Source organism: Sylvia atricapilla, chromosome 1, assembly GCF_009819655.1.
Source record: "Sylvia atricapilla isolate bSylAtr1 chromosome 1, bSylAtr1.pri, whole genome shotgun sequence".
NCBI classification, from domain to species: Eukaryota; Metazoa; Chordata; class Aves; order Passeriformes; family Sylviidae; genus Sylvia; species Sylvia atricapilla.
This window is the reverse complement of record NC_089140.1, coordinates 138,948,139-138,962,327: the sequence shown is the minus strand read 5'-3', so window position 1 is coordinate 138,962,327 and position 14,189 is coordinate 138,948,139. Positions and strand designations below refer to the sequence as shown.

General features: G+C 43.2%; 1 protein-coding gene across 1 annotated transcript in view; it reads left to right on the top strand.

The window, feature by feature from the left end:
* The window catches only part of EXT1 (exostosin glycosyltransferase 1), a 178,189-nt gene extending 166,417 nt beyond the window's left edge, over positions 1-11,772 (top strand). Inside the window, exons 8-11 of the mRNA XM_066335107.1 lie at positions 3,710-3,799; positions 7,475-7,635; positions 8,637-8,808; positions 11,315-11,772. Of these exons, the coding sequence (XP_066191204.1) occupies positions 3,710-3,799; positions 7,475-7,635; positions 8,637-8,808; positions 11,315-11,500 (609 nt within the window). The 3' untranslated portion in view covers positions 11,501-11,772. The remainder of the gene's footprint in view (positions 1-3,709; positions 3,800-7,474; positions 7,636-8,636; positions 8,809-11,314) is intronic.
* Positions 11,773-14,189: the final 2,417 nt, after the last annotated feature.

Genomic DNA, 14,189 nt, shown 5'->3' with positions numbered 1-14,189 from the left:
AGTAGATAGTCCTGACCCCATCGTTGGAGATTTCATCTCTGCAGGTGCATGAAAGTATGCAGCTGCACTCATTGAATTTGAGAAGTCATATGCAAGACTTGGGAGTCAGCTGTGGACTCAAAAGCTAAGGTAAAAATGAGGACCTGGCTTTGAAAAGTATCTTCTCTGATGGCCTTCTGAGGTACTGCTGCCATCGAAGAAAAGGAAGGGAAGTGGGACACTTATGTGGGAACAAAATCACCATGTCATCTCTTGCTGTGCAACACACATCTTGTTTGTATTTTCACAAAATCAAAATAGATGCCATCAGATAAGAAAAGAGGTTTCTTTAATTCACACTGAAGTGAATGATTCCCCTCCAAATGCAGGTCTGAGAGAAGCAAGACTTGCTTCTAGAATCTGAAACAGATTTGAGCTGGACCTCTCTGCAGTCTCTCTCAGCTGGCTCCAGAGCTCTGCGTTGGCAAAGGGAACTTTCAGTTGCTTTGCCTGTACAATCCTATTTTGAATTTGTAATCTTGTCTTTGTCCTTTTCTCCTTGTCACCTTAACAAGGGACAGAGAGCCTTGCAAGGTTGGCAGCTAAAGGCTCTGGCCTTAGCTAGCCATGTAATCAGTATCAGGAGAATTGCTGCAGGACCAAGAAAGGATGTAGAGCTTTCTAAGCCTTTTGAATGTTCTGGGTGTTTTTATTTTCTTTTTGTAAAACTAGCAGAGGTGAGATAGAGGAGAAATCTCTGACCAGTTCTATAGTGTTTGTAGAAATTGGCCCCAGGCACTGTTTAGATTACAAATGAGTCTCCTGAGTACACAAAGGTGTGTTTATAGTGGAGAGTCTCTTCCCTCTAATATCCCAACATATGCCAAATGGCTTCTTGTGTGGAAAGCCAGTTTTTTGGACCAAGCTTGCAAAGCCAGAGCAGCACAGTTCAGAGGTGGCACAAAGGAGCTGCTTTTCATCTCCAAGGCCTGCTGGCAGGCGCCAGGACTCCATGCAGCTAATCATGATGGTCTGTCTTTACCAAACCTTCACTCTTCCCTTGAAATCAAATATTGTAAAACCCATTTTACAAAATGGTACTTTAGCTATAAAAAAATACACAGCAAGTCCTTACTGTGATACTATTTGAAAATTTTGCAGTCTGTAAAAATTTTAGGATGAGAACATGGGTCTCCTGCTGTCTGTTTGCTCTGCTTCATCTTAGTGTAAGCAAAGCAAAATCCTCAGCCCCAGCCAGATCACCTCTTCATCAGAGTCCTGCCTCACCACAATGAGGCCATCATAGTGATGAAGGGGTGCTCCCCAGACAGACATTGTGAACATCCTGATTATGAGATAGATCTTTCTCTGAATCAAGGCATAGATTCCAAAGACTTGTTGCCAAACAGGTTGCAGGGGATGTAGAGCTGACTATGTCAATTAGGAGGGTTGTGTAAAATTTCTCATGTCCCTGTTTCCATACAGTGGATTCCTCTTACTGATCTTGAGACTCTTGAAGTGTTTTCTTGGCATAGGAAGTTGGGACAGAGGTCTAGTAACTAACCAGGCTATTTTTCCTAGCAAATGAGGGAAATAAACTGTGTTGTGTCCTTGTTATTCTTAATCAGTTCTCAAAAGGTGCTATTTAGTCTGCTAAAGAAACCATATGGATTTTCACAGAATCACTAGGTTGGAAGAGACCTTCAAGATCATTGAGTCCAACCCATATCCTTACACCTTAATTAAGTCATGGTACTGAGTGGCCCATCCAGTCTTTTTTGAAACACATCCGGGGATGGTGACTCCACCATCTGCCTGGGCAAAACAATTCAGTACTTTATCACTCTTTCTGTAAATAACCTTTTCCTAATATCCAGTCTGTATTTCCTTTGGCACACCTTGAGACTGTGTCTTCTCATTCTGTTAACTGCTGCCTGGAGAAAGAGACAAACTCGCACCTGGCTACAACCACCTTTCAGGAAGCTGTAGAGAGTGATAAGGTCACCTCTGAGCCTCCTTTTCTCCAGGTTAAACAACTCCAGCTCCTTCAGTTGTTCTTCATAGAGCTTGTGCTCTAAGCCCCTCACCAGCCTCGTTGCCTCCTCTGGACACGCTCAAGGGTCTCAAAGTCCTTCCTAAACTGAGGGGCCAGAACTGGACACAGCACTCGAGGTGTGGCCTCACCAGGGCTGAGTACAGAGGAAGAATGACCTCCCTGCTCCTGCTGGCCACGCCATTCCTGATCCAGGCCAGATGCCATGGGCCTTCTTGGCCATCTGGGCATATTGCTGGCTCATCTTCAGTCTGTTATTGACCAGGTCCCTTTCTGCCTGGGCACTCTCCAGCCACACCATCCCCAGACCATAGCATTACAGGGGGTTATTGTTGCCAAAATGCAGGACTCGGTACTTGGACTTATTAAACTTCATCTTACTGGACTCTGCCCATCCATCCAACCATTCCAGGTCTCTCTGCAGAATCCTCCGACCTCCCAACAGATTGACACATGCTTCCAGCTTAGTGTCATCTGCAAATTTACTAATGAAAGACTCAATACCTTCATCCATGTTGCCAGTAAAAATACTGAACAGACCTGGCCCCAGCACAGATCTCTGAGGAGCACCACTGGTGGGTGACTGGACATGGGCTGGATGCAGCACCATTCATGACCACTCTCTGGGCTTGGCCATGCAGCAAAGAGTACTCCTGTCTAAGCCACAGGCTGCCAGCTGTTATCTTTTTGATCCATCTTTCTCATCTATTTTATATTACTTTGAGGACTGTCTTGCTATATCTTTAAAAAGCTTGTTTTGTTTATAAGGTTTTTATATAGAATGGTTTGAGTTGGAAGGGCCAACCCCCATGCCACAGACCAAGAAACCTCCCACTGGACCATATTCCTCAGAGCTCTGTGCAGCCTGGCCTTGAACATTGCCAGGGATGGGACATCCACAGTTTCTCTGGGCAGCCTGTTACAATGCCTCACCACCCTTACAGCAAAGAATTCTTTCCTGATACGTCATGTAAACTTATTCTCTGTTAGTTTGAAACCACTCCTTGTCCTGTCACTACATGCTCTTATAAAATGTCCCTCTTCATCTTTCTTTCAGGCTCCCTTCAGGTACTGGAAGGCCATTTAAGAATGTTATTTTCTAAAATGCTACAATAAATACCTATATAATTCTTCATGCAGATAAAGCTCAATTTGGGTTCTTTAGCATATTCTTCTTTTCTGATGGAGAATGTTGCACCATCCTGGTAGTATTACATCTTTCACACACAACCTGGGCTGCTTGGTTTCCCAGCTGTGTAAGCTTGTGAAGGCTGCAAAGTCCTCCTCAGTGTTCGTTACCTTTGATCCTCACACTCTGTAGGAGTGCAGAGGGACAGTCCTAGCCACCAGGGAAAATGTCCTCCACAAATAAGCTGTAGGTTCATCTAATTATCGGTACAGACCAATGCAGTTTGTCAGTAAAGGAAAGCAGCCTGCTGCAAAGAGGGAGGTCTTTTCAGAAATTACTCCTCAGATAGAAGGTGTAGGCTGACTGCTGGGGTGACAGAAATGACTCCTTCACTTTTGAGCTGAGGGGTCCTTTCCATCAGACAGAAATATGCCACATACCTCAGACAAGAGGAAATAAGAGTGAGGAATAAAATTATCTATTTGCCTTGGAAATGAGTCCTTCAAGTGATTTTTATTTCCTCCCTATTCTGCCTTGGATACCCACAGGTTATGAGCAGTCGCTTCCTACCCTATGACAACATAGTGACAGACGCAGTGCTGAGCCTGGATGAGGACACCGTGCTTTCAACCACTGAGGTAAGGGTCTCTGTCATCTTAGGAGTCTGCTTGGCTCCTGGGCTCAGCCTGAGCACAGCAGATATGCTCTTTTCTTGGCTTTGCCAGTGAGCAAATGTTACAAGATTTCCTGCTACACTCCTCAGATTTAATGTGTTGCACTTGCTTCAGCAACCCTGCCAGTGCCTGCCATCAGAGGAGCTTTTCACCCTGGTTAATTGGCTCATCATTAGCATATGGTTCTTCCGTTCTTTATTATTTTAGTAACATAGCTGCAGGCGGGTGTAGGCAGCCAAGAGCAGTAAGATTTAATATTCTGCTCTCACTTTTCTGATTGGGGTAGCTTCCCCCCTACATTATCAGTAGGGTGTAGGTGGAGAAGGAAGGCTTGTCAGCAGAGGGGGACTGCTACCAATCCAAAAGACAGCATTGCCACCCTAGTGCAGGATTTCACTGAGGAGTGCTCTTTACCCATTGTGTCAGCCCATAAAATTGGAGATCTTTGCTACTTTAGGTGCTCGAGTGTCTGTGCCAAGAGCAAGATAGCACTAAGGAAAGAAAAATACTGTAGAAAACCAATTTTTACAACTGGGATGAGTATTGATTTCTAGAACCTCTTCCTGAGAACCACAAGGGAAACCAATGACAGTTTATATAGAGTGCAATATTTGGGAAATACATTATTAATGATGGCCAGGGAATAGCTTGAAAAACTCGATTTTCTTTTGTTTTCACCTTTTTTCTCTATGTTCATGGTCATTCTGCTCTCCCCACTTCACCTTCATAAAAATGCATTTCTGTCAGTGATGGGGATCTTTCACTGATGCTGCCACTACTTATATGTCAGTGAAGAAATGTGTAACATTAGTTTTCAGTCACTGCTATATACCCTAGGATGTCACTGAATTTGTTCTAAATGGATGAGATTGCAACTGCTCTTCTCCTCTGTACAAATGTTGTGCTGTGGTTAGACTGCTCGAGAAACAGCCTTGGTAACCCTCTTTCGCTTCAAAAATACAAGAAATAGTTGACGTTGAACCTGTTTAATACCAATGTTGCGCCTTGGTAGTTTCTGTTAGATGAGGAAGAATATGGCTGCTGCCAAAGCACTTGTGTGCAAAGCCCTGCACAGCCCAAAGAAACCCCAAAGCAATAAAAAGCATTTCTTCTTGGGCTGGACTTCCTAAGCAGGTTGTTGCTCAGGTTGCAGGATCCCATCTTGGCTGCCCTGGGGATCATGGTAATACTTCTATGGGACTTCGTTGAACTGACGGGTATTTACAGTAAGCCAGCCTGTGGATTCCATGAGGATTTGAGGCTATGTTTTGTTTTAACTGGTATTTAGTCATCCTCCAAACTGCAGTGTCATACAGCTTCTGGAACACATATGAAATAGTGTTTCTCATTCAACTTGGCCATGTTTTACCCTAAACATTTTGAAGCACAAAAAATTGTTGTCGTGTGAGACAACCTACACTTTTCTTTGTGGCTTTGTTGCTTTGCTGTTTTCTTTGTTGCTCCTGTGAGCAACTTGCAGCTGATCCTGTGTGTTTGTGCAGTGGGTATTTGCTCTGTGAGCCCCCTGGTCCTTGTGCTGCAGACAGAACCAGCTGGCCAGCTCTTGCTAGAGCCCACCTTGCAGCTCCAGCATGTGTCTGCCAGAGTGCCAGCATCAGCAGCTCTGTTTGGTGGCTCTCCATGAAGAGCTGGGGGACCTCTCTATTGTTTCACTTCCCCCACAGTGCAGCTTACGCAAATGTGATGTGACACTTCCTTTGAAACTAGCTACAAGGCCCAGAAAAGGCAATTTAGAAACGTGGTCAAAGACAATCAGATTCCCATTGAGAGCAGCAGTCACCAGGCACATCCTCCAGACTGTCTGACCCCGGTGTTGTAAAGGTTTTCCATTCTCAACGGAATGGCGCATGATTGTTCTGTGAGGGGAGCTGTTCAACATGCACAGAGGGGTGTGTGCATGGGAAGTCATTAGAAATCAGTGTAGGTCATGATCCAGAGGTTTAAGAAACCGGCAGAAATGGTTAGATTTTCCTAGTGATCAGCTGAGAGTGGCAGTGCTGCTGGAAATTACTTAGGATGAGACCTGAGGAGCTTTTTTAGTAAAGGGAGTTTTCTCTTAGGGTGGTTACTTCAGTGCATCTCCCTAGTGCAGGGGCAGTAGTTGAAAGCACAAGAGAGGGCACTGGGTGCAGCAATTTTATTATTTATTTATTTAAGCTTGAGATTCTCAGACTTCTCTAAAGAAAACAGATGTCACGTTTTATGAGAAAGGCCTTTATAGGGGGAAAAAAAAACCCCTTCAGTTCTTTCATGTGGTATTGATTTGGATGAGATCAGAACTATCACAACAGTTACTGGTTTGTGCATATTGTCTTTTTGGTTGGCCTCAGATTCCTTGAAACAACTTTAAAGAAAATAACCAGGCCCTAACTTCTATTTTAGCCCATGTGTGACTCTTCTGTTTCATAAAAACACTTCTAAATGTGAGAAGTCTGACAGTAATCAACACAAAATGGACTGTTCTCAGAGCAGCTATTCTTTATCTAAACTCTACACCCTTAATGTTGACTGCATTCTTGGAAGGCTTTTCAAACATTTTTGAGCAAAGTTTTAGGTCCCTCTGGTACTGAGGGGAACCTAATGTGCAGTGCAGAAACAAAGCCCTCTTTTGGGGGGGTTTGACTAGGGCAATCAGAATTGTGTATAGCTCTTATAAAATTTCAGTCAAGCTTGAGCTCCAGAGTCTGAGTTGAAGGGGAGAGACTGCCAACCATTGATAAAATCTTTTCAAATGTATTTTTACCAAACTCTTCTCAAATATAATCCTGACCATCCTTTTGCAAACTACCCCAATCATCCCTTTCCTAATATCACTAGATTTTGTTTGGTAGAATCATGGGGTAGCAATGTCCTGTCACTTCTCAATTCTCAGAGATCTGAGTTATTAAAATAGTTACAGCAAGACAATAAAATAAAAAAAAAATGCCATTGGCAGCATTTGACATACTCTTGTGGCTTATACAATATAAAGCATTTTTCTTAAAGTTTAGGTTCCTTATGCAATTTAACTAAATGGGAAATTCATCTTCCTCTTTATTAAGCTATATGTTGAACTTTTTTGGTCATATTGACAGTCTTGAAAGTATGACTGACATGGTCTTCGGAAGGCTCAAAACAGTTGGAAAATCTGAAAGGAATCCACACTGACTGTTTTATTCTCACTGAGCCACCTTTACCATTTAAAGTGTGTGTGACTGCTGATTTTCCAAACTCTTGTTAACAGTGATAAAATGGTAGGTGCAATGCACAATGATGTGCAGAAATTTCAGTTTACCACATGGCTATTACTGCTTGGTGTTGTATCGAGGTATAAATACATGCACCTACACCCATTCTTCCTGTAACTTGAAAACGTTTGATATGTAAAGGGCAAGCTTGAAAATGTTAATGTAATGCTGTGATGCTCTAGACTCCCTTTAACAGGAACCATTAAAATGTGCATAATTATAGGGCAAAATGTCAAGCAGTCAGTTTAATTTACTGATGAATACACAGAATTACTGTTTTGCAACAGTTCCAAGATTTTGAATTGCGAATTAGTGGCAAGGTAGTATTTTGTTTTGTTGACATTTGTTGAAGCCATTTCAGTATTCATTTGGCCTGTACCTTTGTCCGCAGGTGGATTTTGCCTTTACAGTTTGGCAGAGCTTTCCAGAGAGGATTGTAGGGTATCCTGCACGCAGTCACTTCTGGGACAACACTAAGGAAAGGTGGGGGTATACCTCCAAATGGACTAATGACTATTCCATGGTATTGACAGGAGCTGCTATTTACCACAAGTAAGAATCCAGAGCATCTGCTATCCTTCTTCTGCATGAAACAAAATAGTAAAGAGGGCGTGGGGGTGGGGTGTGAAGAGCAATCTTCCGGGGAGGGGAAAAAATGGAAAGATAGTAAGTGGGTCTACTTTTTATGGGGTAATAATTTAAGTTCTTGGTTTAGCTCTGGGGATCTGGTAATCATTATTGCACTTGTTGGGTCTCTTTGAAGTCACTTGTGTTTTGAGGCAGTTGGACTGCTCTTTTTAACATCAGGAATTACACACTTCAAAGAGTTCCCGAATTCATTAAGCTGCTTGGCTGAATGGCCTGTAGCATAGCAGAAAGAAGGTTACTTCCAGACCAGCTCTGGGTATGTGTTGGCTGACAGCTGCAGTCTGCAAAGTCTTCTGGCTACTCTAGAAATGCAGTACAGTGGGCATGTGGAAGCTAAGCATACTGCAGCATGTTGGAGAAAACCTATGTTGTTAGAACTTCAGTAGACCAAAATCCTCTCTACATTTAAATAAAAAGAAAATACTGGAGTCTCTAATCCACACCCCCACAAAGGAGAAGATAGCCCACAGGGGATGATATAGACCCAAAGGAGAATAATTTCAACAATAAGAACAGTAGCAGGGCAGTTTTAATAAGAGTTCTTTCCAACTGAACAGTTTGGAAAGAAAAATATGGAGGATGAATTCATCAGCATTGTCTATCACACTGTAGCACTGTAGGACTCTCCTTCCTACTTGTCTATTATCTTGATACTTAGGCCAACATTGTTTCTTTCAGCCTGGTTACAAAAAAGGTGTATATTGTCTCTCTTTAGATTTTAGCACTGTTTACTGTCTTGATGAGAAACTGATTTGGTTTTCCCTTCTTCTTGGAGGATGAGACCAAAGAAAGGAAATGCTGTACTGGGAGTGGAGTATAAAACTTGGGTCTCAACTGAGATAGAAATGTCCTGGGTAACTGAAAGCCCAGTGACTTGTATTAATAACACTGCTGTTGATTTTCAGATATTATCACTACCTGTACACTCATTACCTGCCTGCCAGCCTAAAGAATATGGTGGACCAACTGGCCAATTGTGAGGACATTCTAATGAATTTTTTGGTGTCAGCCGTGACAAAATTGCCTCCAATCAAAGTAACACAGAAAAAACAGTATAAGGAGACCATGATGGGACAGGTATGTAATCACAGCATGTTTTAGCAGTTGGGATGTATTGATAATGTAACAGGTTCATTTCCAAGTTAGGCTTACTACACAGTGATAAAATTCTGTCAAATATTTTTGCAGTTTTTAGTTTAGCAGAACTGTAAATAGACTTTAGATATGTTTATTATAATGAAGAAAAAGGAAAAATGGCAAACAACTACTGTGGATGCTGCTTCCCTTCATAGTTTTCTGACAAGGTGTTATTCATGGTGATCCCAAACTCCTGGAACTCATGATTGTGGTGACTGAATTTCAGTTAAACTCTTTATTTTCTATTTAAGTATTCTAGACCCAAGACCTAGTCATGGAATGCTAGAAGCATAAATAAATTCTAAAAAGATTTTCTATTTTTTATTATTAATTAATATAATGTACCAGGCTGTCCCTCTGCTGTTTTAAATTATATAGTGTGATTCAAGCACTGACACTGAACTGTCACAACAGAGATAATTTGTGATATGCAAGTTTTTTTTTTCCCCCACAGGGAACATTTTATCCCACAGTCATGCCATCACTCACTAGCAGCCATGAAGTGCTTGCTTTAGGTCCTCTTCCAGCTACTGGATAAGCCTTCTGTCATTGCAGAAGTACCTCTAGTAAGAAGACATGGTAGTGTGGGGACACTTGTCCTCCTACCCTGTGTGAGAGAACAATGAGGAGAATAAGCAGGTCCTGCAAAACCTGCAAGTCGTGAACAGCCTCCCGCTGTGCTGCCACAGTGTCTGTGATCTCAGTGCAAACAATGCCATGATTACTAGAGGGCAGGTGAAAGAAGGGCCCTCGATTTTCCCCCGACATTTTCTCCTGGTATCATTACTTGGATCTTTTGACTGGGGAGTTGCCCCGCCAGTTTGTAACTCTGTTATCTCTGTGTCACTGCGCTTGCACCTGAGGTACCGGTAGCATTGGTAACATTCAGCAATTGTGGCTCATTTGGGTGCCCAGGCCATCCAGAAAATACCTATTGCTTCCAGTTTCAGCCTCACCTCTCCACAGGGCTGTGCTTTGGCTGTCTGGCAAAGCCTGAGCATTCATTTTTCATCTTACAGCACGGGTGACTTGAGTCAGCCATGAACTATAACTCTCTCCTAAAGACAAGTTGTTCCTGCAGCTTTGGGAAATGTAATGGACCATGTTCATAATTCCTTGAAAGACAAATAAAAAATTAACATAACCTCAGTGTTGTGACAGAGATGAATAGTCATATGGAAATTCAGTGTTAATGGCCAAAATATCTGCTATAATCCTCTAGCAACAAGCTTTTACTTGCTCTTTAGTGGCTCTGTATAATCAGGAGACTGTAATCAATGCACATTATAACCTGCCACTTGAGCTAAACCGGACAGGCCTTTGGACCAAGATCAAGTCTGGTACCACAGTCATTTGGCAAGTCCCTGACTTTATCTGTTTATGTTTTAATTTACATCCTTTGACTTTATTAATTTATATTTGTTTTTAAAGTATAATTGAAATATAAGTGCTATAGAGAGATGCATGGGAAGTGGCACAAAAAAACCCCTAGGTTCTCAACATTCATACTTTACCTTAAATAATAGTTTTATTATGTTTATAAATGTTCTTTAGGTACAGACAAAGAATAATAGCAGGTTTAAAGCTGCTAGGGCCTTTTTATTTTTTCCAGAGCTGCTGAGTTTCAGTGGACTACCACAGGTATTTCAGCTGCCCTGAACTTTGGAAAATCATGCTAGAATATTATGCATGTATACAGTCAATGGCCATGGTGTTCTTCGGGTCAGAGTTTAATGTGATGTAGTGTGGTACTCCAGTTCATTTTTTTTGTCTGTGAGACAGTGCTGTTTGATGCACTGGACTTGGCCAGTGGGATTCTTGGAAACACCTTGCTTTACACTGCAGGGCACCCACACATGAGTAATGCCAAGCACTTAGGGACATCTACTCAGATACAAGCTGGTCGAAATTACTTGTGTATCAATTTCTGCAGATCTGAACTGCAAAAGTTCAGGTTTGACCCTGAATAATTGTTTTCGTCCTATGGCTGAAGACCATGGGTAGCAACTGGCCTGGGCATGTACCTCTGCTTGGAAAGCAGTTGCCTTCTTTTTTTTCCTGGTGGTTTTTAAGAACTTGTTGTATCTCTGAAATAGCTGGAGGGTTTGAAGAAAGGAAGTGAGGGATAGGGTGAAATAGAGTGCTGGCAAGATTTGGGAGGGCTGCCTGTGGGTGTCATGTTCCACAGGCTGGCTCATGGTTGAGCTTACGTTTCCACGCTGCCCTGTCCTGTGCTCTGTTTGGGAAGTCAGGGGTGTCCAGCTCACCACCGCTGGATCTGCTGTGGGCAGGGTGTTCTTCCCCCTCTTTGAGCAGGATCCAGCTGCCACAGAGCCACGCACCCCTGGCAGGGCTGGCTGCAGGTGTCCGCCCGGCCCAGCTCCTGCCGTTCCCGCCATCCTGTGTGCCAAGGCCGACTCTGATCTCTGCTCTCCTCTCCTCACAGACATCCCGAGCCTCGCGCTGGGCCGACCCCGACCACTTTGCCCAGCGGCAGAGCTGCATGAACACTTTTGCCAGCTGGTTTGGCTATATGCCGCTGATCCACTCGCAGATGAGGCTCGACCCTGTCCTCTTTAAAGACCAGGTCTCCATCCTGAGGAAGAAGTACCGAGACATTGAACGACTCTGAGGACGCTGCTGAGGGGGCCGAGCCGCCCTGCCCCGTGTGGGAGCCAGACTGTGCCGCCGGCCAGCGCCCGACCCCGCCAGCCGCGTCCCGGGGCCGCTGCTCCGGACTGCGCCGAACCGCCCGCAGGCTGCTGGCCCCGAGACTAGGTCCTGTACAGTTTCATTATGGAACATTAAATAATTATTTTTGAAATGATTGCTATGCAGGTTTAAACTTTTTTAATGATCAAAAAAAAAACCCTATTAAAAACAGAGTTCTTTCTTTAATCAAAATTGTGTTGGTTGTGAATATTTCAGAGCTGCCATTTCTTTCTTTTATGCATTTGATTGTCAATGCAATTTTCATTCCTTTTTCCCTGCACAGTTAAACGCTGGAATCTCACTGGGAGAAAATGCAGCAGGTTCAGAAACAAACTGAGCACAAACAGGACAGAACTGAAGTATTAATAGTTCTCATTTACTAGCAACTTTTTTTTTTCCTGTTTTCCCCAAGCCAGTAGCAGCCTCTAAGGCTAAACTCCTTTGGACAGCCAAATTGAGAGGGTTGATCTTTCTGGCTGGGGACCTCTGTTTTAAAGGCAATCAGCCTTGCCTTGAAGGGAGAGAGGAGCATTACTGTGGAGGAGCGTGACATGGAGCACGGGGACACAAGCACAGCAGGACCATGTGTTGTGCTCATAGAGGCATATCCTGAGTGTCCCTGCCCATAGATGGCAGAGCACCCCGGGCAGTTGGCATGGCCAGCATGGTGGTCCTGTGCAAGTTCCTGCTGCAGGCAGTGGTGCCACTTTGCAGCTAAACATCCAAAAGTAGCTTCGTTCTGAGAGTAAAAGGAGTGTTGACGAAAAGCAAGAAAGCATGTTGGTGCTTGCAGTGCAGGAATTTGGCCTGTAACTGGCTTATTTGAGATCAAAGAGTGGGTTTCTGTTCTTTCCTTTTTTCTTTTTTTTTTTTTCCTTTTTTTTTTTTTTTTTTTTTTTTCTGGAAGTGCAAATATGTAGAGAAATTCCCTCGTGGAGGTCTGACACCTGAAGTAAAGCATATGGTCAGACACTGGGTCCTGGCAGCAGTGGTGTTCCCAGGCATATTTGGGGCAGGGTAACACACAAACCTGCTTCTGAAAGATGAGTGCTGCTCATGCTCCAAAATGGTTTAGCATTTCAAATAGAAGTATTTTAAATTGCAATACTACAGTTGTTTATTTCTTTGTAATCCTTTTTTATTTATGTGTTTCTTTACATTGAAGAATGAAAACAGAAGCAATGATTTAGGTCAGGAAGATGCCATTCCAGTTTGCTAAGAAAATAAGCACTTTAAAAATGTTTCAAACTCTAATGTTTTGGGGTGCTGTGTAATTATCCGCACCCCAAGAGGAGCTCTGTTAAGTCACAGCAAGAGTGTTTAGTGCCGATGCCCAGAAGACCAGCAAGCCTTTCTATACCTCACTTCTTCATAAGCAGGCAATCTGGTAGCAGGGATGAAGAGTAGTGACTCTTCAGTCATTACCAGTCACATCTAGTAGGAATGAAGAGAAATGGGACCAGAATGACCACCTGTTTCATTCAGGCTCAGGCACCAATTCAGTGTGCAGCTTTAAGCAACTCACATAACCAGGGCATGCCTCAGTTTCCTCTTTGTAAAAGTAATAATTACTGGTTGTAGAGAATGCTGTGAAGCTTAAATAATTTCTCTTGCTGATAAGATCATTATCCCTAAATGGAAAGTTGCTGTAAAAGTGAAAAGTACATGTTACTAAATGTTGAATGCAACCTGACATGTAAAGACTTGCAGAGAGTGCTTTGCTTTACATATGTATTGCAATATTTGAACAGAGCACATCAAACTAGGACAGGACCATCAGGTTCCTGACATGTTGTTTTAGAATCATAGAATGGTTTGGGTTTGAAGGAATCTTGAAAATCATCTAGTTCCAACCCCCCTGCCACATCTTCCACTAGACCAGGTTGCTCAGAGCCCCATCCAGCCTGGCCTTGGACACTTCTAGTGTGTTCTAGGCAACCTGTTCCAGTGCCTCACCACCTCACAGTAAATAATTTATTCCCAACATCTGATCTAAATCTACCTTCTTTCATTTTAAAACCATTACCCTTTGTCCTATCACTACATGCCCTTGTAAATCTAAACCAAATCTTTAAGGAATCTGCCAAAACATGTGAGACTGGAGCTAGTGACTTAAGCTGCTGAAAGGAAGAGATGCCACTTTTCCTCCATTTCCTATTCTCTCCCTGTCCCTGGCCATGCAGTCTCGCCTGACATCTTCTGCCATGGTGGTGGCCACCATGGCCAAATGCTTCTGTGAGCTCATTCAGCTCTCTAAACTCATGGAGAACTGTCCAGTGATTTATTGGATCTTTCTAAGACCATTTTAGAGAGTTAAATCAGCATGCAGAGTGAAATGTAAAGAGACTTCAGTAGGTAGGCAAGGCCAGGGAGGCAAGGGGAGCAGGCTATGTTTCAGTCTGTGTTAGGGTGAGCTGCTAATTCAAGATGCTCACATCTTGTAAGAATCTGAACCTCACTTCCCTGTGCTCTCAGGTCTGTGTTTGGTGATCTGCATGGGAAGGTGATATCCAGTAATTTGATTTTCCGGAGTGAATGGCTCAGTGGCTTCCATGACAGTTTTCTTCTTGGAGATCAGGTAGCTCGTTCAAGGACTGGAATAGACCTTC